Below are 27,817 nucleotides of genomic sequence, written 5' to 3'. Positions count from 1 at the left end.
AACCTCAAATCGCCAAAAACCAGGCGCATACTCGGCGAGCTGGATGACCCGACCTATTAAATGATCACAATGAATCATTAAAATTCATAAAATCACACATGCCTTTTCCATCCGAAATTAAGCGTAGCGAAAACGTTACAACTGGCGACAGAAGTGGGATTGACCAATGGTTAAATTCAGTCTTACAACTCGAACAATTAACGCAGGAATTGGCAGAGAGGGACTTACCAACAAGCGGCTTGAAAGCCGAAGGAAACCCGGTTTCAAACTAGGGGAATCACGAGTACTTGGAGGAGTTTTCGCTTGGAACTAATTGACTAATTACGCATACTCCATTGCATTAATATTGACAATTTGAATGGCAGAACAAAGTTTGCCGTATCTGTTTATATAAACACACTTATATATGTACCTACATATTGTACAAGTTATATAGAATAAGATACATATCCCTTTGCTGGCCCAATGAGAATAAATATAGACAGAAAGACATGGCTCAATCGACTCGGATATTGATGCTGATGAAGAATTTATATACTTTATGGGGTCGAAAACGCTTCCTTCTACATCCACTTTGAGTATCGGGCATAAAAATGGATAAAGAAAATAGTGAAGTAAAAATGAAGCTTTGAAATGCAATTACGAAATTACAGTGTCAGTCCGCCAAATAGTTTATATTAGTACTTTCTGGAGAAAAAGCGAACCATTGAGAGTATTTTTTCCCACCGACTTGAAATGTAGTATTTTAATGTTGGTATGTTAAAATTGTTCTTAAAATAACTAATGAATAAATACGTACATATACAATCATATTCATATGGCAAACACAAAAAAACTTAAATCTATCCATGTATGCTACATTGTAGGCTAACTAACAGATAATTTTTCCTTAATTCTTCTTACTTCAAAATAAACCAAAGAATCCTCTGAGTTGAATTTTTCCAACCATCCAAATAGATTGAAAATATTTGTAAGTCTCTGTATTTTACATGAAGCGATCATCTCAATCCTAACTATTTACATTTCATTAAGCCTAATAATGATTTTTCGATCCACTAGTTAATAGCTACTTTCAATAGGTTTAGACACCTACCCCGGCTTATTTGAATAAGACAAACTTTCCGAGTTGCATGTAGTTCCAGCAAATATCCCTAACTGAGAATATATTGCCACCCAATTTAACACGAGCCGCCACGTGTCCCAGACTCCTTTTCCCCTAGTGTTGTTGATATGCCTGACCAGCTCAAGTGCTCCTCCGACGCGTGTGGCTAATTCGCTTTTTTAGAAAACCACAATGCATATCAATTACGCTATTTATTGAGAGAATGGTGCATGTTGCTGTTTCGGCTGCTTTGGTCGAAAAGGAGAGGTTTTTTACGAGCCTGCAGGCGTCTTCGTCACAGTGCAAATAGATGCCGAAACACAATGCCTGCGATTTGGACAAACAGATGAACACATACATAATTTTGTCAAATCCAGGCTCAATGCGGGGCAGAGCCCATACGAAATGTGCCCCAGGCCAATGAAATTCTAACAAGCGAAACGAATTTAATTTTTCAGGGTGTTCCCGATGTGCAACCCCTCGCTGGCATTCGTTCCGAACACGTAGAGCGGCGCCTTAGGCCAGTGCAGGGAAAGTGCTACTCGTCCATTCAGCACCGTCAGAATGGAACGATTTCCTCTTCGTACAGCGGATCCAGTTCCAGGACGTGAGAGAAGTGGATTCTTGCTTGGCTGGTCCGCGGCAATGACAAGGACGAGGAGTGTGAGTCCGAGGACAACTCAATCACATCTGGCAAACAGGAGACTCTGTCTGAAGGTACTTGCCGGCAGATTCGCACTTGGAGCTCCTTGACCCTCATTTTACCTCGGACCCTACGGCCGCTTTGTTTGCGATTGAGGGGGGCTGGCGGATGAACCTCTTCGAGATCCGTTGAGGAATCAGAGGTTATGTGTCTGAAGATCTTTTTGGGAATCATCACGGACGAGGACGGTCTCGGCGAGTCGGAAGTAATATGCACAAATTTTTTAACTCGTTTTTTCCCGGTTTTCTGTATTTCAAATGTTGGCGTAGACGCATTGCTGTCTGTGGTGATGGAATAGCTGTGGATTTGACTGCCTGGTCCTGGCTTTCTTCGTTTCCTCTGCGGTTTCTGTCTCTCTTGGAAGTAGGATACAAAGTCGGTGCGCTTGATCCGAACTCGGCATTCACGCATCTGCTTCAAGTCCTGGAGAGTAAGAAGATTTAAGCGGACCTCGGCCGTGCGTGTTAGACACTCTTGGATAAGGCGTTTGGTTAGGTCGTCATCGTCATTTGGTGGATATGTTGATTCTTCTCCGTGGCTGCTTGTGTTGGAGCTTGGTGAAGTTTTGAAGCGCTTGTTTTTATATACCTGAGTAGTCGTTTCTGGTAAGAGATCTGCCGCCGTCGTCGTCGCTCCGTCTCCCTCCTGCACTCCAGTTCCCGTCTCCTGGCTCACCTCCTTCTCTTTTTCATCGGGCTGCAACACGCCTGTCTCCATATTAAAATCAGACGATGTGGCCGGCGGAGGCGTTAACTCTTTACTTACACCAAACAAATTTTCGCAGGGCTCCTCGGTGGAGTCGTGCATGGCCATTGTTGAAGTTTCCGAATCCACGCTGTCAGTTTCCGATGGCCCGCGCGTCCCTCGTGGCACCGCAATCCCGTCTTTACAGGTCGCTGGCGCGGTCCCTCTTAGAATTTGCAAGCTCCTAAATTTGTTTAGAACTGAGCTGCATTCTCTCAGGCTACTGGTATCGCTGGTTACATCCTGAAGCTCTTCTTTTTTAAAGTTCCAGATGTCGGCAAAGGCCTTGAAGCCGCTTGTTTCATTGCTGAACTTTGTCCGGGTATCCAGCAGATCGCCGAATGACCGCTTCTCCGGATTCGGCGCCACTTCTGGGGATGGGGACTTTGGCGGCTCGGACTCGGCCATAGATATAGGTTCAGGCTCAGGCTCGCGCTCAGTCTCTTCTTCTGGTTCGGAATGGACAGCAGAGCAGATGGTGGGGGGCGATCGGCGACCACTTCGCATGCTCCGATCCATGTCAGAGAGCATGGCATTGGCAACGATAGCAGCAGCTCGAATGCGTGTTCTTCGACCCGAGCCTGTGTAATAGGCCTCCGACTCGTCTGAGGCTGCCTCTTCCTCCTCATCTTCGGAGATCACTAAATAAGGGTATATGTATAATTATAAGAATCAACAAATTGGGGTTTGCTTACCTTCATCCCAAAATTTGCGCGGAGGTTTCCGCTTCTTGGGCTGCTTAGGACACGGCTCCTCTTCTTTCTCATCGGCGCTCACTTCAGCTTCTGCTCCAGCCAGGTTTGCCGCATTCTCGTAACCCTCCTCAATGGTGCCATAGTCCAGTTGCGGGCGGTCCTTGTACTTGGCATAGTCAATTTTAAGATACTCCAATCGATCGTTAGCCTCGGCCATATTGAGAGCTACGAACTTATTCTTCAGATCCTTGCTCTTCAGCAGCGCGTTGCAACGCTCTTGCAAGGTGGACCACTCAAGGGCCCACGAATAGCGCTTGTTGCGCGGCTGAAAGATCACCGTCAGAAGGTCCTTTATAAAGCTACGCGGCAGGCGCAATGCCTGCAAAGCCTTGTAGATGGGCTCGTAGTCTCCCACAGGGGCACTGTGATTGGTTATGGCAACGATTTCATCGACATCAATTGTGGAGCTAAGCAACTCGTATTTGATGCTGAAAGGAGTTTGTACACTGCCGCCGCCCCCAGGCCCGGCTACCGCTCCGGCTCCGGCCCACTCATCATCAATGAAGCGCTTCTTTTTGATGCGAGAACAGCGCTTGACTTCATTATAGTTATTTGTTGTCGGATGGAGATAGAAAGCTGTCAGCCAGAACTCCGCCTCCATGAAGCCATGATCACTGAACACCTTGGCCAGATCCGCGTAGTTATTTGATAGCTTGTGCTCTAAGTTAAGCATAAAGTCCGTTGTCAGGCCGGGATGATAGCGCCAAATTTCTATGGCATTCAGCTGCTGGCCAATGATCTTCAACAACAGAGCAATCTTGGCAAACTGCCAGCCTCGGAATTCCTGTGTAAAAATAGACATTTGAACATTCTATGATGACATTAGTCGACTCATTTGACTTACACGCTGTGCCAACAATTTGTAGACAAAGTGCAAGACCTCCTCGTTGTTGGGTACATTTTGAAAGACGGGGTCTATTTGCCGATCCAACTCCTCGTCGACATCTGCCAAGGGCTTCTCATCATCATCGCAGTTCTTGTAGTTGCCAATGTTGCTGGCACGATTGCCCTTGCAGATCTGTTGCTGATAGTTAAGATTCAAGTTCACGGTGTACGGCTTGGCATGGCTATTCCGCTGAGACTCCAGCTTTTGCAGCTCGTTCAGAAGAAAGGTCTCGCTATTCTCCCTCTCCTCCACATAGCGATACATAAGGACCTTAAAGTGTGGCAAGTGGGTGAGGAAATCGTGTTCGTTTAGGGCCATCAGCTCCAGCAACTGGTTTCCCAGTACATAGCTTGTGTAGGCCTCCAGCATGACGGCGAACGAGGTGACCAGATTCAGCTTAAACTTCTTGAACACAATCTGCTCGAAGAAGCCGCTTTTGCTTAACCGCAGGCGTACACACACCTGTGCGATGAGACGAGCAGGAGTAAAGTTGATGTTCTCTGCAATTGGAGCTTCTTGCATGCTCAAAGCATAAAAACGTATATTGTACATCTGTAAAGGATATCATTGATAAATTCATAAATGCGAAAGATTTCTCTGCTTACCATGTTGTCGATCACATAACCCCTATTTTCGTCCATTACGAAAATAGTCAATAGATATAAGTGTCCCACCAATGTTATGGCCGTCTGCTCATGCTCCAAAGATTCAAAGCTTGAATTGGCATTGGACTTGAGCCAAGCTGCCAGGACCTTGAGGGAGAGTTGCTTCACTGCCTCAAAGTTTCCCGCATTGAACAGTTGTATAAGCCGCAGCAGTATGATGTTCAGATTCTCCTGCTGCAGGAACGTGATATCTTCAGGAAAATGGAAGACACTCAGTAAACCTCCTACATGGAGCATTGCCCCACTCACCTTCATGTGTGGCAGCCAGCACGGAATGCTCAATGTTGTGATGCTTGTTCTGTCTCAGGTTGGCAAACAGCTGCTGCAGATAGGGCACGCGCCAAGGTTTTCCCTGAAGCCTCAGGATATATGGCCAATCGATTTTGGAGAGCCCCTCGATCTGGGCAAAGGATGACGTTGCCTTGCCCAGGTAGTAAAGTAACATGCGTTTTAGTCCCTCCGAACAGCTACTCCATTCTTGGCTGAACCACAACTGCAGCGAGTGGTGCGCCAGCACTTTAACGACATGACGCAACGAATCCTCCCTCAGGCCATCAGGATTGGGTAGCTGACAAACCTCCCAGCCGTAGACCAATTGCATCAATCGTTGGTTCCCCATCAGCTCAAACACGTCCACATCGCTGCTTTCAGTGCAGAACACGAACATTTTCTGTAAACAAAGGTTAAGCAATAGGCGATGGCGTGGGTGGGTCGGCTCAGACTTACAGCTGAAAACTCATCGTAAGCGAGCTTTGAGGCACAGTCAAGAAACTTCTGACCATTAAGCAGTTTTAGGGGCAAAATTACTTCCATTTTTAGATATTTTTATCACGGAAATTCACTTGTTTGACGGATTTTGCATTTTTTTGGAAGCCGGGCCGGGCGTATGCAGTGTGACCGCGGATTTATCGATAAAATATACGGTCTGACCCCCAGAAATATACCGAAACATACTGTATCATTTTAAAAATATACCGTAAATATACTGACGAATTCAAGTTCTATTTTACATATTTCTCGTTTTTGATATTCCGACAAATATTACTAGCTATATATAACCCTCAGTCCTGCCCACATAATTTTATTCGATTAATGAATCTATTTTCTACACAATTGATTAGTTTTTAGTCCTTGCTTTTATTGTATTTTGACTAAAACAAGGTTTAAACAAAATAGTTCAACAAAAAAAACAGTCGCTATGTGGCTGGTATTTGAAGACTCATTTGTTGTCAACCAGGGTATGGGCATTTGTATACCCCATTTCGTGAATACTATATAAAGATACTGTTTTCCAACCTGCTTTCAAACGTAATTAGTAAAGAACTTGTCTTAGATTGCATTTTTTTGGTCTATTTATGCATTTGATTAGGTGTTTGTGAATAAATCCTGATCCCAGTACCAGTTCTTGGTCTCTGTAGACAGACGATGAGCTGCAAAATATCGTTGAAATAGGTTTAAAACAGGGACAAAATTGTTTTTGCATTAATTGGAGCCTGGGATGATAAACATAAAAAAAATCACAAACAATTAAAATCAGAAATAATCATTATTCAACAAAAATTATAATTATACAATAAAAACTAAAAATAATAATTATAAAAAGAATTATACAATATAAATCAAAAATAATAATTCTAATAATAATTATTCAATAAAAATCAAGAATACTAGTTAAAATAATAGTTATTCAATAAAAATCAGAATAATAATTATTCAATAAACATCAAGAGTAACAGTTATAATAATAGTTATTCAAAACAATCAGAATAATAATTATTCAATAAAAATCAAGTATAATGTTATAATAATAATTATTCAATAAAAATCAAGAATAACAGTTATAATAATAGTTAGTCAATAAAAATCAGAATAATAATTATTCAATAAAAATCAAGAATAACAATTATAATAATAATTATACGATAAAAATCAAGAATAACAATTATAATAATAGTTATTCAATAAAAATCAAGAATAACAATTATAATAATAGTTATACGATAAATATCAAAAATAACAATTATAATAATAGTTATTCAATAAAAATCAAGAATAACAATTATAATAATAGTTATTCAATAAAAATCAAGAATAACAATTATAATAATAGTTATACGATAAAAATCAAGAATAAAAAAAATCCAGAATAACAATTATAATAATAGTTACTCAATAAAAATCAAGAATAACAATTATGATAATAGTTATACGATAAATATCAAGAATAACAATTATAATAATAGTTATATGATACAAATCAAGAATAACAATTATAATAATAATTATTCAATAAAAATCAAGAATAACAATTATGATAATAGTTATTCAATAAAAATCAAGAATAACAATTATGATAATAGTTATTCAATAAAAATCAAGAATAACAATTATAATAATAGTTATTCAATAAAAATCAAGAATAACAATTATAATAATAGTTATTCAATAAAAATCAAGAATAACAATTATAATAATAGTTATACGATAAAAATCAAGAATAACAATTATAATAATAGTTATACGATAAAAATCAAGAATAACAATTATAATAATAGTTATTCAATAAAAATCAAGAATAACAATTATAATAATAGTTATTCAATAAAAATCAAGAATAACAATTATAATAATAGTTATACGATAAATATCAAGAATAACAATTATAATAATAGTTATACGATAAATATCAAGAATAACAATTATAATAATAGTTATACGATAAAACTCAAGAATAACAATTATCATAATAGTTATTCAATAAAAATCAAGAATGACAATTATAATAATTATTATTTAATAAAAATCAAGAATAACAATTATAATAAAAATTATTCAACAAAAATCAAGAATAACAATTATAATAATAGTTATACGATAAAAATCAAGAATAACAATTATAATAATAGTTATTCAATAAAAATCAAGAATAACAATTATAATAATAGTTATTCAATAAAAATCAAGAATAACAATTATAATAATAGTTATACGATAAATATCAAGAATAACAATTATAATAATAGTTATACGATAAATATCAAGAATAACAATTATAATAATAGTTATACGATAAAACTCAAGAATAACAATTATGGTAATAGGTATTCAATAAAAATCAAGAATAACAATTATAATAATTATTATTCAATAAAAATCAAGAATAACAATTATAATAAAAATTATTCAACAAAAATCAAGAATAACAATTATAATAATAGTTATACGATAAAAATCAAGAATAACAATTATAATAATAGTTATTCAATAAAAATCAAGAATAACAATTATAATAATAGTTATTCAATAAAAATCAAGAATAACAATTTTAATAATAGTTATACGATAAAAATCAAGAATAACAATCATAATAATAGTTATACGATAAAAATCAAGAATAACAATTATGATAATAGTTATTCAATAAAAATCAAGAATAACAATTATAATAATAGTTATACGATAAAAATCACGAATAACAAGTATGATAATAGTTATTCAATAAAAATCAAGAATAACAATTATAATAATAGTTATTCAATAAAAATCAAGAATAACAATTATAATAATAATTATAATAATAGTTTTTCAATAAAAATCAAGAATAACAATTATGATAATAGTTATTCAATAAAAATCAAGAATAACAATTATAATAATAGTTATTCAATAAAAATCAAGAATAACAATTATAATAATAGTTATTCAATAAAAATCAAGAATAACAATTATAATAATAATTATTCAATAAAAATCAAAAATAATAGTTATTCAATAAAAATCAGAATAATAATGATTCAATAAAAATCAAGAATAATAATTATTCAATAAAAAAAAAAAAAAATAGTTATAATAATAATTAATAAAAATCAAGAATAAAAGTTATAATAATAGTTATTCAATAAAAATCAAGAATAATAGTTATAATAATAGTTATTCAATAAAAATCGAGAATAATAGTTATAATAATTGTTATTCAATAAAAATCAGAATAATAATTATTCGATAAAAATCAAGAATAATAGTTATAATAATAGTTATTCAATAAAAATCAGAATAATAATTATTCAATAAAAATAAAGAATAATAGTTATAATAATAGTTAATCAATAAAAATCAGAATAATAATTATTAAATAATAGTTATAAATGTTATAGTTTATAAAATATGATTTGAATAAAAGAGGTCAACAAAAAGTTCAAACTATCAAAAAAGTCAAATTTTTTGTGATTGCTTTTTAGAACTAATAATCACAAAAGCGCGAGTTTTGCTGCGTGATTTTTAGAATTTTTAAAATATTTTCTATTCACAAAAGCCATCCTTTATTATACACTTTATCTTTTTGGCATATTGGCTATTCTTTTCGGACTATAATTGCTTTTCTCTTTTCTACGATTTTAATCAGCTTTATGTCTAATTTTATATTTTTCATGTTATCCAATATGTCATTTTGCCACATAAAGTTAGTAAACAAAAATACTTTTATCAAGCGTTTTAGGATTTATTGTCTATGAGAAGCGCATGGACCAGAAACCTCAAACCATTTCATGCCATGCTTAACGGAGTTTTCAACAATATTTGTTCTGAATTTCTGAAAATACTCAAAGAGCAAAGGGGTATATTAGATTTGTGGTATAAGTAGATAGATGTAACACCCAGAAGGAATCGTTAACGACTCCATAGTGGTATAGTGGCATAGTATTGGGTATAAGTTTAAAGTCGCGGCCGTAGCTGCGACTCACAACGTTCCCGCTGGTTTTACTTAGCATACGTTTGGCAGCCCTTGAAAGGACTACTTTTGAAAGTATTCAAACAAATACAAAAACTTTCCTAACCGCTGTCGCGTTTAATATGTCAAAATTTAAGCTCAATCGGTGCAGGACTTTTCGAGTTTTTAAATGAGCTATACATATAAGTACCAGCAGAGCAATTATATATACATATGTATGTACTATAGATATAAATAATTAAGTGTATTATTGACTTCTTTAATGACTTATACAAAAATATGGCTTGCAATGGTCACTTTCATGCATGGCTTCGCACGCTCGTGGCCAAGTTATAGTAGAATTGAATTTATAGACTGCCCTTTGTTGCCATCTGGCGCATGCAAAGTGCAAACAAATGATTATTAGCTGCCAACAGCACAGCGGGCGGCAGCCACTACTCCATCTTCACAATGAAAGCACCAAGGGATTCCTATACAAATGTGGCATTCTGAATAGAAAGGAATTACCACGGGAATGGGGTGCGGATGTATGGAGTGTGCCTTGGTCAAGGCGAGAGCAAGAGCAGGGCTTCAATGCAATTTCACATTCTCGTGGTTCCTCTTTAAAGTCTGACAGTATCCGATCAACAAGATATGGCATCATACAGTGACGTACCCAAATGGATCGCTCAGTATAAAGGTCACCTGCTAATGGCTGCAATTAGGCCAGTCACATAAACAGGAAATGATTTACAATCGTTGCTGCTGCTACTGCACTCCCAGAGGAGCCAGCAACACATGTACCTGTCATTGATAGCCTGAGTCTGAGTCCGCAGCGATTTATCAGTGGCAAAATCAATTAGTAGCTACGTAGCTTATCGCTGGGGATAAGGGATAAGGGGGGTCGTCCCAATGCGTCCCCCCATAACCCATTCATTATACGCACCGGTAGAGCAGTGTCATAAATATTCCCATCATCGTTTATAGGCATCGCCGGCAGGGCAAACGGGCTCGGGCACCCATCAAATGGCCACAAATGAAAACCTGTTGATGTCCGCACAACCATACATCCATGGAGCAAAGGTTAACATCTTCTTCAGCTCTCGTAATTGAAGAAGCTCCTTTTTTACTCCTTTTTTTTAACTTAGGACAAGGGTATGTTGTAATCGGGCAGTTGTATGCAATAGGCAGCAGTAAGCATTTCCGACCCCATAGAGTACATTCTTCATCAGTCGAAGAGATACAATATATCCTCGATATAATGCATTCTGTTCATTCAGAATCAATTGGGTGTATTGCAGACAACGGCTTTTGATGATTGCAAAAAAAACATATGTATATGTTTTTGAAAATCACCCGACCGCTTAGCGTTGACGGATACAGACTTTCATGAGGGCTTATGTACATATGTTCGCTATTGACTTTAAATTACTCAAACTGTTCCTTTCTTGTGGCCACGTTGAGTTTATTCATGCTCGTTTTTGTTCAGAGTTTTCGGGTGTTTGTTAAAATGGTGATGCATGAGTAAATCAAGAAAAATTTGATTTTTGCGGTCCTCTTGGGTGTTGCTATTTTCTTATAATATTAAGAGGTGTCTTTAATTCGACTTTATATAGGAGGACTATAGAGGTCTTACACTTTGTTATTTTCGAATACCCATACAAGGTGTGTGAAGTGCTCAGTGCCTGAAGAGGCGTCGCAATATCGTCATAAATATTCATGAAGCACTAAAAGGGTTGTTACTCGAATGCTTAGGTGAAACATGTGAAGCGTTCGCAGCCGCAGCCCACCCACAAGGGCCACCACATCGATGGCAGTGCGAATCGAAGGTGAACGGCAGGAAAGAATTGTATTTGTATTTGTGTTTGGTTAATTGCCGCGTCACCCCCCCGCTGACAGAAAGAAATGCAATATGCAATATGCTCGCTGAGTGGTTTCACTTCATTGTAAGCGTGTTTAATTTTAAATGCCTGAAGGCGGGACCCCAACATGGAGCATGTACCTGAATTTGAATGAGTCCAAGGCCCACGCTGGCATCGTCCAGGCACAGTCCCAGTCCTGGCCGCGGGCTACAGTCTGGCCAATTCCCCGGGGGATTGGGGATGCGATGCGTTGGGTTCGGTTCGGGACGAATAAACAAAAGTTGTAGGGCCGCGCATGTGTGCCATCAACTCAAGGAACTACAACACTACTTATACTGCCACATAGAAGTGTATGGGGCACCCCGTCTTTGGCTATTTCCGTTGCAAGCGGCAGTGGGACTACAATGGAGGACAGGCGGACATCCTGGCACCAACCATTGTGAATGCGAATGTGTGCGTGCGCAGCGAAGAGCAGCCCTTGTTGTTGTTGGGACCCGAAGTCCGATTCGGCCATATCGCCGGGTCCACGCTCGGGCCGCGAGTCGCTTCCGTTTTGATTTATAAGCGACTGCTGCGCCGTGCTGCGTATCATTAGCAGTCGATCAACAGGTTTACGCACACGCAGCCCCATAGACAGGACTCCAGCTATACCACTGTCCTCTGTCACTCCTTCATATGCACGGTGCACAGGCTGTGCAACTGTCCGCTAATTGAGTTCCAAGTGTGCCCACAAATCCACTTATAAAAGTAATTTCATGTGGAAAAAACTATTATAAAAGCAGAGAACAAAAATCAGGAATCCAATCAGAAGCCGCATTGTGAAAAAATCGCCTGACCGCAGATACAAGCCCACGGAAGCCCAACACCCGTTCACTCTTTGATTTCGAATAAAACAACGAAAATTGTGCAAGAATATACTCAGGTGAGTGGTTTGGATATATTCAATATATGACGAGGCGAGTGGTTCATAATCGAATCGTGGCAGATGGGGATGGGTTCCAAGGTCTTCCAGGAAAAGAGATTGAATTTAAAAAAGCAAAGTTATTGCGGTAGAAATATAATTAAAACTTAAATTCTGATTTTTAAAAAAATTTTGCTTGCACTGGATTTCATCAAATTCCGTAGATGTATATAGATTTTTATTTTTATAAATATATTTAAAAAAAAAATTAAGGAATAGAGACACTAAGTGGCTAGTATCTGTGCTCATTGCTTTGTTTTAATAATTGCTCATTAAAAGTATAAATTTAACCAAGTCGATGTTTAAAAAAAAGTCTTATGATTATTTCCTAAAATCAAAAATAATATGTACAAGCAAATTGACAATTTTAATATGCAATAATGTAGATTTTAATATCTCAGCAATCCAGCAAAATTTTCTGAAAAGTACAAAAATACTAAAATAAGGCTCCCCCTTCTTCTTCTCCCCCTATTCTCGTTTTTGAAGGAACACAACTTTATTCAACTTTCTTAGACATGGCAACAAAAAAATTGAATTTAAGCTGCAATTTTAACTATTTACCAAGTAATATCTCGAACAAATTTTTTGAGAATGAATTTATTATCAGCTTTGACAAAAAATACTAAACTCCAGCACGCTACATTTATTGCCTCTCAATATTTCCTAGAGTTAGGCCGGAACTAAAATAATTATAATTTTCTCAGCACTGCTTGGGTTGCTTGAAGACGTTGTCGGCTTAGCGGCCTAAATTTGATAAATAAATATCAATAAATTATGCAGAACGAACTCTTTTGCATTAAAACAAAATCGAGTGTGGGTCGAGAGGGTAGACAGTGGTCTGAGTCTGGGTCTGGCCCAAGTAGCGCCTGCTTGAGACGAGCATTCTATTTGCACTTTTGCGGATATTCTGTTGATTTACGCATTTTCGGGAATGTCTGTGTCCCCCAAGCCCAAAGCAGCCTGGAATTGTGGATGAAGATTTCCATTCACGCTCTTTTTTTAAAGGACAGGCAATAGGCGGTGTGGTGTGGTCCTTCTACGTGGGTGCTGTGAGACCTATTTAAACAAAATACTTATAGGCAAATGCCATCCTTTGGCAAATATTTTCCGAGGCTATTTATCGAAGAGACACAATGAATAGGCGAGCTGGCAAATTCGATTTCCACCAAGCTGTTTAATTTTGGCGCGAAAATTTCGTTTCAATTTGTTTGCCCAGTAAACTGGGGGGAGTCCTCTCCAAAAGGATATGGCCAGGAGTGTGTTGTCTGTGTCCTCTTCAGAGGATGCGGCTGGTATGGTTGCCGTTGCCCTGACACCACATGAATTATTCTCAAGCAGGCAGGCAAATTAATAATGGACACAGACGAGGAGTCAACTACCAAATTCGGAAGAATGTCAGCCGCAAAGGCCATAAATATTTTCAGTTAATTTCAATTACAACTTGACCCTGCGCACGTTTTCTGCCAGTTTTCTTGGTTCCTAGCTGATTCCTGGATGGCCTCTTTTGGCCTCCCACTCCCACTGATTGTGGTCATAAAATTTGATGCGTGCTCCATCATCACGGTGGCCCTATATATTATAATTTGGTGCAAAGCCGCTAAAACTTTCATCTGAACGGCGTCAATCAATCAACGACAAGCGCACAAATTAAGTCCAATCTAAGCTAGCATAAGGCGGCCAGAGATCCGAGAGATGGGTTCACACTCGGACCATCATCAGTCAGGAGTCAGAAGTCAGTAGTCCGGGGCCAGTTCCAGCTGGCAAACGTGTTGGCTTTCCGCCGACGCGACGCCTCTCAATTAGTTAGCCAATCTAAGCGGCAACAAACAACATCATTTAATCAGGAGACGACCTCCCAGATAAGATACGACGGACTTGCCATGCTGATTGACGCGCCGTGATTGTGGCGGGCTTTGAAGACTTCATTCCATGGAGATGACTTTCCAGGTTGGCGCCTCAATACGGTTCAGCCAAGAGGATTACTCAAAATGGGGCATTATATAAAGATAGGGGTAGGAAATTTATATGATGATTCGAACTTCTGTAGGAATATAGGCAACACATTTCTATCGACGGTATTTCGGGTATTTTGGCAAAGATATGTTCATGACAGTACTTTTTGCTGTTTTTCATCCACGTTTATATAAGCAGGATAGGGATTTGATAGCTTTTAAGTATATTCTGTATACTGACATGTATGCTAATAAATATGGTTGTGCAGCATATGCGAGCGCATGGGTAAAACTACTTTGGCAGGAAGTGCAAACAAATATCAGCCCACTTCCTGCCTCCATTCTGCTTTTAGCTGCCTTTTGTCTAGTCTTTGGAGCGACCGCAAGTGCAATCGCAAGGCACTTAAGCCGCTGGTCAAACAAACCCATAATCTTGACTATAAGAAAGCATATTAACTTTTTAAAGCATCATTATCGACTTGAAATGGCCTTTCGCCGGCCTCTTCCTTTTCTATCTCAAGCTCCTAACTCCCTTTCACTCGACGGCAAATCAGCAATGGCATGGAGTCCAGTGAAGAGCAGAGCTGAGAAGTGCGTAGGATTACCGCCAATAGGCAAAGATATACGCGTATCCCTAATCATTCCGCTGCGTTGGCCTCGCCTTCTGCTTCGTGCCTCCTGTTGCCAGCAAACATTCCGAACTCCCTCCATGCGGCCTCCCGCTGGTTGCTACCTCAGGAGAAGGACATTAATAGGCCATAAATTGTAACTGTTATGCGCTGTTGCCTTTTAACGCAGCGGTCGACAGGCGGCATGACATGACCTCCGACATCCAGCTGGGCGGGGATTCCTTCTGGAAGCTCCCACCCCAACCGCTTTCAATTAGAGAGGTTATTTAGCTAAATCGTTATGCTTGTTCCCCCCCCTGTACGGACCCCTCTTGTTGGAGTAATTTTTAAGCGTGGGCGGAAATGATTGCCATTGAACAGGGGTGGGAAGAAACAAAACGCTCCCCAGGACCCCCGTGGACCCCCAGGGAGCAGTCGAGTGGCGTAGGCTTTGACTTAATTGAGCATACCTCGAGGCGCTGCGGTTGAGCCTCGAGGCCTCAGTGGAGACTCAGGCTCAGTCTCAGTCTCAGTCTCAGCTTCATTTACATGTACATTTCCATTTCGCTTTTTTCATATTTCCACAGTGAGCATGGCCCACACGAAGACAAAGACCCAGAATCGCATATTGCTGGTGGTAGTGTTGCTTCTGTGCAGTGTCTGCAGCAGCCTGGCCACCGGTAGCATCGCTAGCACCGCCAGCAACGAACCGAGTGGCCTCTCCGAGCAGGTGGTGGATCAAATGAGCGACAGCGATTTGTACAGTAACAACAAGCGGGCCTGGCAGTCGCTGCAGAGCTCTTGGGGCAAACGGAGCAGGGACGGGCCTGATGGGTCGGAGGCATCGTTCGGTGGAGACGACAACATCTACATGACTGGACACTTTGTGCCCTTGGTGATCACAGATGGGACCAATACCATCGACTGGGACACCTTCGAGCGGCTGGCCAGCAACCAGGACATGCAGCCACAGACGCTGCAACAGCAGCAATCAGGCGAGGATATGGTTGAGGACCCGGAGGCGGCCGGCAACATGGAGAAGCGGGCCTGGAAGAGCATGAATGTGGCCTGGGGCAAGCGCCGTCAGGCTCAAGGCTGGAACAAATTCAGGGGCGCATGGGGCAAGCGCGAGCCCACTTGGAACAACCTGAAGGGCATGTGGGGCAAGCGCGATCAGTGGCAGAAGCTGCATGGTGGCTGGGGCAAGCGCTCCATGGCCCTCAACTAAACACCAGTACAAACGTTAAACTACCCCAACACTAACCAGGCATTACCATTACCCAACTGTATCTAACCAATAATAATATGTGTATGTGTGTTCCCCCATAGATGTTCCGTTCCGTTTCCAGCCTAAGCATTGTGGAAGCTGTCCTAGAGACCTGCTCCCAGGCACCATCGGGAACGGGGAAACAAAAGTCAATTCCGAAAATGTATGAAAGCCAGCGCCAGATACACAATACGTAGACATATTCAGAATGTATTCTGGATGAATCCAGTATTATTATAGCCATTATATCCACTATACGAGTACAGTACTATCTTAAACTTTTTTTTTAGCACCTAGCATCTCTCAGTATACCAGAACAAAGGAATATATCAAAAGAATATCGCTTTTATTTAGTGACGTTAACTTAGTTAATGAATTGTGCATATATTTATATTAAAATATACAATACATAAATACAAAGACATATACCAAATGGCAATTATAAATATGAAATGCAAATACGTTAAAACAAAAACTTGAGTTAATTTTAGATGTTTCTTTGGGCTTCATGTGGGGGTGAGTGTTGATGAATCTATTAACCATGGAAAGACTAAAGGCATGTTCCAACTCAATGAGAACTAGATCTCAGAGCCTAGAGGAGGTTGGGAAGCACATACTCTGAGCAAATAATGTCATTGCTTAAACTCATTTGTTTTTTGGCTCAGAACTTATCCGTATTTTGAAGATTCATCAACTTATACAATATACTAAAATAGGCAAAACGTAAACAATGTCTGCTGTTTTTCATAATGTGAACAATCTCATATTTTTTGGAGTCACCGCTGTGGTGATGGTGACGAGTTTCACCCTAATAGCCGTGATCACAGGCTTCCAACACGAGACCAAGAAGTTCAAGACCATGGTGGTGACGATTGTGCTAGTATTGCTGTTCCAGTTCATCGTCCTCGATCCTATCAGATTCATTGTGATGTCCATCGACTCGGCCACCTGGCCGAAGAAGCACATCATGAATTACAAACCAGAAGCCGCCAGGGAAAAGTATAACCACTTGGACTACCTGAGGACGAGGTTAAAGAGCCTGAAGTCTCAGCTTATGATCACCATTCAGCACCGTAACGAGAAGCTAAACGAGAAGTACAGCCATATAACCCACGATCTGAAGCTGTACGGGACATACTTCCTTCTGCTGCTGATGGTGGTAATTGTGCACCAGGATCCGCTGCTCTACTACAACACGAACGCTGTGGTGACCCTCATGTCCCACAATACAAGCAATACTCTCGGCATAAAGGAGGTCCTGACCTTGGATAAGGTGTACGACTTCATCGAGCTGACACTGATCAAAGGCTTTAATCCGGATACGAGTGCTGACACCGGCTGGCTTCAAATCCGGCAGATGAAGAGGTTGGGCGTAATCCGGCTGCGGCAGTTGCGTCATATTTATTCCTCCGACGATACACTGTGGGACAGTGTATCGAGAATGCCCGCGTGGAGCGAGCCGTACCAGCGGCTCCACTACGAGGATAAATACTGGCGGATCTACGAACCGTGGAGACCCATCACCCACATGCCGACCTTGGAGGATGGGCTGCTGCTGAACTTCAATCATTATGGATTCGACGTGGATTACCCGGAATTGCTAGGCTATGCGGCCCTGCTAACCACAGGGCCGCACAACAGCCTTAAAGTGTTGAAATACCTCAAGGTCTACAACTGGATTGACCATGAAAACACCTCGGCGTTTTTTATCGACTTTACCATGTTCAATGCTGATGCGAACATCTTCACTGTGTGCACGCTGGTGGTGGAGTACACTCCGTTCGGATATCATCTGACCCGGGCGTCGGTGCAGAGTGCCAAGCTGCTCGAGAGCCTCGACCAGATGAGCCATTTGAAGATAATCGTTATGCTCCTCTACCTGATCATAGTCATTCAATTTGGCCGCAGCCTGGTAGTCAAGCTGTGGTACAATCATGATGCCATCAAAAAGGCCTGGAACAAGGTGGACGTGATCATCTGCACTATGAACTTGATCTTACTTGCGCTCATACTGCTCCGCGAGTACGAGGTGAGCAAGCTATTGAAGTTGCTCAAGGAGTCCACCACGAGAGACTATCTCGACTTTCAGCGGCCTACGCGGCTCTACCTGCTGATAAATATTGTTATGGGCTTCCTCGTGTGCATTACTACACTGCGCCTCTGGAAGGTGCTCCAGTTTGCCAGCGTCTTCGCCGTTTTTTCCAAAACGCTGTATCTCGCCTGGCCAGCAGTGGCCAGCACCGCACTCATCATTATTATTTTCCTGATGGGCCTCGGAATGGCTGTGGCCATCATCAACGGCAACAACAGCGAGTACTTCCAAAAGCTGGTCAAGTGCATCATCGCCTGCCTATGCTTTGCTTTCGGCTTTAGCTCGGAGGTTCATCCTACTGATATGTTTCACGGCGGAAAGTCTCTAGGGATCGTTCTCTACCTAGTGCTGGTCTTCATCATTGCTGTGGTTCTTATGAACGTTTTCGCCGCTCTGATCTTCTCCTACTTTGAGAGCGCCGAGCAGGACCGTAAGGATAATACGCTCCATAGCCGCATAAACTACCTGCAGTTCCTCCGTCTCGAGTTCGCCAACACACTCAAATTCTGTGGCTGCGGCTGCCGCTTGTTTCGCAAGAGCTACCATCCCCAAGGCCGCACTGTCCACGAGAATATCGAATGGGAGCTGTATAGGCGCGAGCTACTCAGAGCTAAGACGAGCAGTTTAGTGGTTACTAAAAAGCCCAGCGATGAGGAGCTGCGCTTCCAGTATCGCCAGCGTATCGAGCTGCTACTCGGCCTATCGGCCATCCTGACTGTCCAGGTGGAGTTGGTCGAGCGACTGCTGCTTGGCGACAAGAATGGCGAACTTCCAGCCACTTCAGAGTCGGACGACTCCGATGTACCCGAGATGTATCGCAAGCATAAAGACTGAAAATAAAAATACCAAACCTTTTCACATGAACAATTCTTTATACAAATGTCAGATATCTTCGTAACGTGGCTTTGGGGGCTTTGTGGTTTCTGCTGGATATTAGCTAAGAAAATAGTCTTTCAGAGCATTCCCCTGCGCCTAAAACGACAGACGGTGTCTCCACCAATCTAAGCAACGATAAATGATTTAATTAAATTTGAGCTTCTATTGCCACGTAGTCGAGGGCGCGAATAATTCCACTACTTAGTTTCTGTGCCCACGAGTGCGAGTGGTGCTCATCCAATGCTTTTATTTCAATAACGCGGGAATGGGAGTGGCAGTAGGAGTGGGAGTGGAACTGGGCGCAAATTGGCAACTACACGCCCGTTGCCCCCGCTGATGAAAGGCCTGATGAAAGAGTGAAGAAAGAACTCCCTCGACTCCCAAGCTGGCGGCACTAATAGTGGCCCATGTCAGGCGCAGTTGCAGGCGGCGTCTCAATCTCAATGCCAGCGAAGCGGCTACAACAATCTCAGGCCTAAATTGCCGTCAGCCCGCAATTTGACGCCACTCTGTAATGCCACGAAATTATGACATATTCCCTGCGGCTGGGAGACACCTGCTCTCATATAAACGCTGCTTCTGCAGGCCGCGATCACAGTCGAAATGTTTGCTTTGAAACAGAATCTACTGCCTGTATCCAGCTTCTGCTGGTGTATCTGTCTTTGGCTGTCTCTGGTATCCGCGCAGGAGCAGAATTCGAGTGCTGTCATTCAGACAGCGGACTCCTGGACACCGCTAAAGCCTCCACAGAAACGTCAGGCCAGTGTCCCTCTGAAGACTGCAGTCTCTTCAGCAGCAGCAAAGAGTTACGATCCACCCCCGGAGTTTTATCGAGGACCAGGATCGATCCCAAAGTTGGACAACACTGCAGCTGGATTTATATCCAAGCCGATTGGAGCGATTCCCCTTGGAGGCACACCCAAGATTGGTGGCTTTAAAGAGAATCTCAGTGAGGCCTACGATAAGTGGCGCCAAGGAGGTCGTCCCCTTCAGGATCGGATTAGCGTGGGTAAGATCATCCAAAAGTCGAGTGAAGAAGGCCATCAGTTCTATCGGCCATAATCCATAGGTCACTACGGAAGCAGTGGAAGCGGATCAGGAGGCAAAAGCTATGCCTATGAAGGTCATCCCTATCCATATGACTACGGACCAGGACCCGCACACGGATACGAACAGGGACCAGTCCCCAGTCACGAATACGGATCTAGTGTCGAAGTAGGAGGGCCGCCATACCAAGTCTACAGGCCTCGGCCCGAGCCGGGCCATTATGCCGGACCTGGTATAGAATACACCTACAGCTCGTATCCAATCGACTCTCACGAGATCGTATCGCACAAAGGATCACCAGAAATCTCCCCCAAAGCTCTGCTGGCCAAGAGCTTCCTCATTCCTCTGGCCAGTGCAACAGTTTTGGGCATAGCTGCAGCCCTGATAAACAATCCCCTGCTTTTGCAACTAGCCCCGGTTCCAGGCCTGGGAGTCGGAGTGGGAGTCGGCCCACCCGTTGTGGGCAGGCGGAAGAGACGAAGACGTGCTCTTCGACTATAGGAACGTCCCTTTACCCTTAAATTCTATTTTTTTCCTATTCTTTTCCCATTTAAAAGAGCAGTCCCAATCGTGCATTAATAAATGGATACAAATTAGAAATCAAAATGAAAATCGTTTTAAAACCAGGAGTGAGCATTTTAGACTTCCAAATCAAATTTACTGGACTGGTTCAAAAACATAAATAGCTCAGAAAATAGATCTACAGACGCTCCGATTATCCGACCAATTTGACCAATTCGATGCAGATCACATTTTTATATAAATAGTTATTTCCGATTAATGAATAAATATTTTTTTTGTGTTAATTTTTTTTTAATTGTATTTTTTCTAAACGAGCGGGAACGTTGTGAGTGCCACAAGGGCCGCGACTCTACTTGTATACCCGATACTCAGCATATACAGTTCCGCTCAACAGAAAAGGTTTAACAGTAGTTAATTAATATATAATGAATAAGAATAAAATAAATATATCAAATATTAATACAAAATAAATAATTTATTTAATCGATTAATTAATTGTAAACAATTTTTGCAAACTTCGCAAGCAAATTATTTATTTTGCACTTATATGCTTAATATTAAATTAATACTAAAAGTTTTGGGTCCGACTTATATTAATTAGCTTTTTAGAATTGCATAGTTTAAAACAACCAGATGAAAGATACTTAAATTATGTGAATCTTCCTTTGAAAAAACATTGAAAAAACATTTTGATAAAGTTAAAAATAATGAAAAAACCATAGATCATTATAAAGTTTTACAGCCCCAAATCTATTAGGAAAAGTTGATTTGGCTGAAGCGTAAATCAAAGTTTGATTTTGTTGCCTAGCGTATTAAGAAGTAATAAATATAAATAAAAAGGAATAATGAAATTGAATTCCGAATAGAATTCAAACCGAACGCCAAGAAACCAAAAGCCGGGAAGCAGGCAGTCGGGAAGTCGCAGCCCGTTAAGCCACTACAACAGCATTAACCAAAAGATAAGTGATATTAATGATATGACTTTGGGCACGGACCTGTAAGAAGAACATTCCGATTTATTTGGAACTCCGATCTCAGAACCTCAGAATTTTCGTATTCTATAAAATCTTTCACCTAATTTTAGTGCATCCAAGCTCTATCAAGTATAGCCCATTTGTGGTCCATCGGCTTGGGAGCAAAGATCATGCGCCTCGAACCACGCCTCGAATGCCGAAGCGGCCGACGGTTGCATCCATTTTGATTGGTTGGTTGAAATATACAAGCAAGTGCATTTTGGCGCCGATTTATTTTTGAATATTTTATTTTTACAATTTTTCCGGTACGGTTTTTTATCCCGCTACATCTACATCTATCTCTATCTCTTTCTTTTTCACTTCTCACACCAAGTCAGCTGTGTTTCTATCTCGCTCCAGTATGCTAGGAGATTATTTCTACATGAAAAAGAGTGTGTGAGATAGAGAATGTATGAGCAAACGCATGGAAGGGGTAGCATCCAGATTCGAAAATATTGTAGATGGTTTTGTGTTTTCGCTTTTCTTGTATCTTCAAAATTTTGGATGCCACCGATTTGTGGCCTCTGTGTAGCAGTAGGAGCGTGGAAAAAATTTGAAAAAAACATGATTCAGTGTGCCTTCTAAAGTCTCTGTGAACTAGGCGTCAAACATACTTAATGCGGTCGAATACGCTTCATTCTGGGTGTCAGACGCATCCAGCACAAAACTAATATATCCATAACTCTTAGATTTCTGCTTAAAAACATGTTTAAATGAGATGGAACAATTGCAATTTCAATCATAACTGCTAATTGGCAACTACACAGAGAAGTTTTCGTAGGGCGACACCTGTGGACGAAATCGGCTAGTTACAAAAATGGTCGCGTTGGTGGCCAAAATACAAAAAAAAGCAGACTAAAACTTGCCAATCTTGAAGAAAATGTATTCATCATCGGCCTAAAATTATGTAGGCAGAACCTTAGTTTTATTTAGCCTGAATTATTGAACGAAATATAAAAATTGAACAATATGAACGACTTCTATCCTCTTTCGTTTTTTTGTGTGAACTATTTCGCTAAAACCTTTTTTCATACAAGATCCAATAAAAACAAGTGGTTAAAATAAGCCAGTCAGGTAGAAAATTGATTCATTAATTGGATACAATTATGTGGGCAGGGCAGAGAGATCTATCTCGCTATTAATATTCGACGGAATATCAAAAACGAGGAGTATGTATAATAGAACTTCAATTCGTCAGTATATTTACGGTATATTTTTAAAATGAGACGGTATCTTTCGGTATATTTCTGCGGGTCCGACGGTCACATCACGACGGTCAAACCGCCAATTTTTCGGCATTATTCTGGAATTTTGTTTCATAAATAATACAGCATGAATTACCCCAGGAACACATGGTAAGATTACGAAGTACTATTTAACTTGACCATCAAATTTTAATGTCATACAGCTCACCAATTGTGCAAAAGAGCTTAGATCTGCGCCTCCACGGCGCCCAGGCCAAAAGATACCTTAAATGGTGCTCATTCAACGTGGTCATCCTGTCACTGCTCCTGTTCGACTTGTTTCAGACGTGCCCGTCCTTGCGGCAGGGTTACTTCTTCATGGCAGAGTGCTCCGTAGCCACTTTGACAGCCCTGAGCGCGGTGGCCTGCCTGGGCAAGTATTTGTGGTTATGGTTTAGAGGCGGCCAGGTGATTGGGACAAATGTGCAAAAGTGTCTATTGGATGGCCATGATGGTAAAGAGTTGATTCAGGTTATATTTAGCAATTTACTAATTTTTTCGTGGTCCTTAAGACAACTCTTTCAGAACCATCATCACACAGAAGGTGAAAAAGCCGCGTTGCTATGAAGTAGACACCGATTTTGAAGATGACACGCCCATTATCAATTGGCATTCATCGTTCGAGGACTCCTGCTGGGGTTCTCAATCGCTGCGTCGCAGTCCGAGCATCACAAGAACTCCCCAACAGCATCAGCATATGCAGAATGCTTCGTACAGCACCTCGCCGATGATGCAGAATAGTTCCCTGAACGTCAGCAACTTCAGCGATGACTCTCCCTATGCAGAGGTGCGGCACGATGACTTCCTCACAGATGCCCGCCAGCTGCCTGCATTGATGAAGAATGCCCGGCGTCAACGGAGCATCTTGGAGAATTCAGATGGGCCAAACGTTCAGCACACGAGCTCGGCTAATTCGTTCTGGAACTGTTGCAACCAACAGTTGAACAGGTTGAAAACAATTTATCAACTGGCGCCGCCACCACCGGTCTCCACCGAAAACGCGCCCACGTCCATTGAGGAGTTCAGCTCGTTCCAGTTCAAGGACAGTAACTCTGAAGTCATCAATCGCATCTCCACGGACAAATTGTCGCAGTATGTGGCAAACCTCAGAAATGTATGCCAATTTTCACTGTGCCAAAAGTTACGTCTAATTACATTTTTCTTTAGTGGATCTCCACCACCATACTGCAACGCCTGGTGAAGGAGATCAACCATGTGGACGAAATGTTTCGGCAGCGTGGCCTCCACGACTTGAAAATAGGAGCCGTGAGCTTGGAGCGTCTGCGAAAAACAGCCGATAACCAACAATTTGTACAGACATGTGCCCCCATTCTGCCCATGCTGCTGCCCTTTCTCGATACCTTCAGCAATCAAGAATATTTGGTTCAACGCATCAAGGAGCTTTCGCAGGGCTCCTGCCTAGCCGATTTTCGCTGGAACTCTGGCAATGCGCACAACGGCCAGGATTGGGGCGAGCACTTGCCCACAGATGCAGCTGTAAGAAACAAGCCATAGAAACTATTACCTGTTAAGCCCATTCATTAATTTATTCCTTACAGATTATATTCCATCTGTTCTGCGTGTATTTGGACAGCCAACTGATGCCGATGCCCCAGGGAGGGGGGCGGCCCTTCCACTGCCGCTATGTACTGATGCGCGACGAAAAACGCTCCACCAAAGACATTGTGAATGCCGTGCACAACAAGGCGCACTGCGCCATCCTCTGCAGCGGCAGCCCGCTCAATCCCAAGTTCAATTTTATCAGCGACAAGGAACTGCACAACTGCGTATACGACAGAAACAACTTGTTCTACGTCATCATTCAGTTTCTCATATACATGCGTCAGCAACAGGAGTCGGCGCTCGAGGGAGTCAATCTGGGGAAGAGTGGCATCAACATCATGTGCGTTATTGAAAACTGAGTCCGACTCTTCCAAAAAGACTGAGACTGACTGTTATATTTATAAGCATCATTTCATACTCTTGACTAGGCTGTCGGTTCCGTGGCTTCCCCTCGGTTTTGCTCATACTTTCTGAATATTAAATTATGCATTTGTAATTATTAAGTCAACATTTGACTATAAACGGCCCTACTTCGTATGCGGTGCGGTTTCTGCGGTCAGCAGACCCGTGGCCCCCTCAACGTTCTCAAGTGTCATGCGACCCCCATGCTTGGGAGCTCTCGCTGTCCCTGCGGTGATTGCGGTCAGTGCCTGGCCAGCAATTAACTTGTTTGGAAGTCAGGGGGGAAGATGTACACATATGGCAGGTCCTCCCTCGCCAGTGAGAATCTCTCCGTGTCTGTCTGGCAGGCGAGCTGGAGCAGGTGCCGGATTTAATTGCCTTTTCATGATTCTCAATATTGCTGAAAGTTGTTTTGCTGTCGGATGGTCACTGGCCGAGCTCCCAGCCCCAGCCCAGCGATTGCGATTGCCATGTGCACCTTCTCCACTTTGCACTTCCGAAAGTGACAAAATTAATGGTTTCCGCCGAGGACGATGCCGACATTTTGTCGAGAGACGTTGTGGAAATGCTGCAAAAGAAGTGCACACAAACTCTCGACTGCTATGCTGCATATACTCAGGATTGGATAGAGTGAGGAGTGGAGGATAGTGGAAAGTGGAGGTATCGGCTCTCAGACGGCCGCATTACCATTTCTCTTGGCCATGCTCATTTCTGGTCTCTGTTCTTCGCTCCCTGCCGGTTTTGACGTGGAATCGGTTGGTTGGTTGGCTGTCCTCGCTGCTCGCTGCTCACTGCTCATGGGCTGGCTGGCTGGCAGGATGGCTGGCACCTCGAGTGAGTAATGTGCCTGGGATGTCAACTTTACACTTTTATCCCCCGCATTATATTTTCCCCACCTACACAAACACTCACCCACTCACCCATGGGGATCCAGAGCTATTCCCATCCCACGCCTCGCCTCCCTGGTGTGATATGTTTTCCTGATACTTTTTCTCAAGTTGTAAATTGGCTTAAAAATAATTTGTCAAAGCATTTCAGTGTACGGAGCGACGGAGATCGGATGCCTAAATGGGAGTTGAAACTGATGCCTTTTCCAGCTACGATGCTCCATTTTCTTGTCACAATATTTGGACCCTCGGCATATGGAGTGGAATGCCGAGTTTAAAGAAACGCATGTGCGCGTCTTCATATCCAATTATAAAAGTTTTCCTTCGACTGCTCCGTAATTGTGTTGATTAGTGCGGCTCGCTGGGTTGGGGCTCCGGCATCGGCTCCGGCTACACTTTTGGGATTGGGATTCAGATTGGGTGGATGTTGTTGACAAAAGGCGACGTGGTTGCTGGGTGGTGCTGTGCCCAGATGCTGACACTTTAAAAGAAAATGCGCATTAAATTCGATTGCCAATCGTCGCACACTCTCCTTCAGTGGACTTTTTCGTTGCGGCTTACACAAATTTTCATTTAGGATCGCTTTGAAGGAGCTTTGCTATATACTATCCTTGAATGGAAGTGTTCTTTAAAGCAACTGTCTCAAGAAGTGGTTGGAGATGTGACAAAACGCAACATACATACATATATACATCATGGGTTCACGGAATGTCTCTACATTGAAAATAACGAGTATTCCTACCGGGGGTTAAGGGGGAATGGTTTGATTATGAATCATATGGTATTCGTGTGTGTCTGCTTGTGGGTCAACTGGGAGTTAAAAAGCTGTCAAATACTACAAATACTTGTACTACTACAACCTCTGCTATTAGGACCATTTAAATTTAAATCAATGCTATTAAGTTTGAGTTTCTTTAGAATGCGCTTATTTCTATTCAAACTTCTAGGAAGTTTAACGTGTAATTTAAGATTTAGAGCACGCTTGCCAATCCATTAATGATAGATAGGCAAAAACCGTTTCCAAGTAAAAAAAAAAACAAAATAGGATACAGAAATGTAGCCAAAAAGAAGGAAAAGGAAAGAGATTTCTCAGTTATCTTATGCGCCTTTGAATAATTAATTTTTACGTTTGGTTCACCCACAGAAATACCAACCAACACCCCCCACATACACACACACACACATATATATATAGATATATACTCTGCGAGTATCCTCGTAGAGAGTCAGACACATCCCTGATGATCCGATCCAGATAGGGGTCGGAGTCGGAAAAGAAAGCTCCAAATCGAACACGCAGGCTTACATGCGCCTAATACCGTTTGACAGTGGGGAATGGCCTGAGGCCGGGCCATTTCGCTCCCATCCTCAACCCACACCTTGGAGCACCCCCTCACACATATGATAGCGACCCCTGCCTGAAAAGCCTTAAGCATGTCCGTTATTTTGTTTACAAGAAAACATAAATCTCGGCTCCTGTGGCTCGGGAGTGAAGTGGTGGGGATGTGTGCTGTGCGGTGCGGTCGAAAGGATTGCCAGCCGTTGCCGTGTGAAATGAAACATATCATCACATCCAGGACTCCCTCCCATTTCATATCTGGGTATGGGTGCTGTGTGCTGGGTCCAGGGTTACGGCCTCTGTCTATGCTCTGGAGGAGCGCACAGAAAAGGGTTTGAGTGGGGCTGTTTGGCCTGGGCCTGGGTCTGTAGCAGTTTTGGTTTGCACGCGTCAACTGTAAAATCCTTTTGACATGCGGCCGACAACTCCTCGGTTCGGTCCAGCCCGGTTCTGCACCGTCCGAGGCTGCCTATAAAAAATGTGGGTCCTGATCCAGGGAACATGCCCGGTTGGGTTCAGCTTTAGACGCTACAATCCAATTATAAAGAATTTTAAACTATGTAGCGTGAACAGGACACTTAAAGTGGGCGACCTAAAAAAAATAAAACCAGGTTATTAGCGG

At 41.9% G+C, this 27,817-nt stretch overlaps 5 protein-coding genes and 1 long non-coding RNA gene across 9 annotated transcripts; 4 read left to right on the top strand and 2 right to left on the bottom strand.

The window, feature by feature from the left end:
* Positions 1-713: 713 nt before the first annotated feature.
* Positions 714-5,768, bottom strand: LOC108150939. Of its 4 annotated transcripts, none has more exons than XM_017279270.2 (7): positions 5,582-5,767; positions 5,105-5,525; positions 4,796-5,046; positions 4,149-4,742; positions 3,245-4,088; positions 2,571-3,190; positions 714-2,501 (listed from the first exon to the last, which is right to left on the bottom strand). In XM_017279270.2, the coding sequence occupies exons 1-7, from the start codon at positions 5,666-5,668 to the stop codon at positions 1,662-1,664; spliced, it is 3,657 nt and encodes a 1,218-aa protein (XP_017134759.1). In that variant the 5' UTR covers positions 5,669-5,767; the 3' UTR covers positions 714-1,661. The 4 variants fall into 4 exon arrangements, with proteins under 4 accessions (XP_017134759.1, XP_017134758.1, XP_017134760.1 ...); XM_017279272.2 differs by having other exon boundaries at positions 2,380-2,512; positions 5,582-5,768; XM_017279269.2 differs by having other exon boundaries at positions 714-3,190.
* A 6,257-nt stretch (positions 5,769-12,025) lies between these two features.
* On the top strand, positions 12,026-16,358 carry LOC108150949 (allatostatins MIP). Its single transcript, XM_017279282.2, has 2 exons — positions 12,026-12,344; positions 15,531-16,358. The coding sequence occupies exon 2, from the start codon at positions 15,536-15,538 to the stop codon at positions 16,169-16,171; it is 636 nt and encodes a 211-aa protein (XP_017134771.1). The 5' UTR covers positions 12,026-12,344; positions 15,531-15,535; the 3' UTR covers positions 16,172-16,358.
* Positions 16,359-16,851: 493 nt separating this feature from the next.
* Positions 16,852-19,161, top strand: LOC108165326 (polycystic kidney disease 2-like 2 protein). The gene has a single exon (XM_017301359.2). It carries the CDS (start codon positions 16,941-16,943, stop codon positions 19,134-19,136), a length of 2,196 nt encoding a protein of 731 aa, XP_017156848.1. The 5' UTR covers positions 16,852-16,940; the 3' UTR covers positions 19,137-19,161.
* A 620-nt stretch (positions 19,162-19,781) lies between these two features.
* LOC108165327 lies at positions 19,782-20,991 on the top strand. Its single transcript, XM_017301360.2, has 2 exons — positions 19,782-20,187; positions 20,248-20,991. The coding sequence occupies exons 1-2, from the start codon at positions 19,782-19,784 to the stop codon at positions 20,724-20,726; spliced, it is 885 nt and encodes a 294-aa protein (XP_017156849.1). The 3' UTR covers positions 20,727-20,991.
* A 2,018-nt stretch (positions 20,992-23,009) lies between these two features.
* On the top strand, positions 23,010-25,070 carry LOC108150944 (transmembrane protein 209). Its single transcript, XM_017279278.2, has 5 exons — positions 23,010-23,115; positions 23,169-23,458; positions 23,517-24,118; positions 24,172-24,501; positions 24,564-25,070. Exons 1-5 carry the CDS (start codon positions 23,093-23,095, stop codon positions 24,924-24,926), a joined length of 1,608 nt encoding a protein of 535 aa, XP_017134767.1. The 5' UTR covers positions 23,010-23,092; the 3' UTR covers positions 24,927-25,070.
* LOC108150951 lies at positions 24,886-26,439 on the bottom strand. The gene is made up of 3 exons (XR_004471482.1): positions 25,882-26,439; positions 25,099-25,816; positions 24,886-25,037 (listed from the first exon to the last, which is right to left on the bottom strand). It is a non-coding gene; the product is annotated as an uncharacterized LOC108150951 (long non-coding RNA).
* Positions 26,440-27,817: the final 1,378 nt, after the last annotated feature.

Source organism: Drosophila miranda, chromosome XR (genome assembly GCF_003369915.1).
Source record: "Drosophila miranda strain MSH22 chromosome XR, D.miranda_PacBio2.1, whole genome shotgun sequence".
In the NCBI taxonomy this organism is placed as follows: domain Eukaryota; kingdom Metazoa; phylum Arthropoda; class Insecta; order Diptera; family Drosophilidae; genus Drosophila; species Drosophila miranda.
Note: the sequence above shows the minus strand (reverse complement) of the source record. Positions and strands in the feature narration are given on the sequence as shown.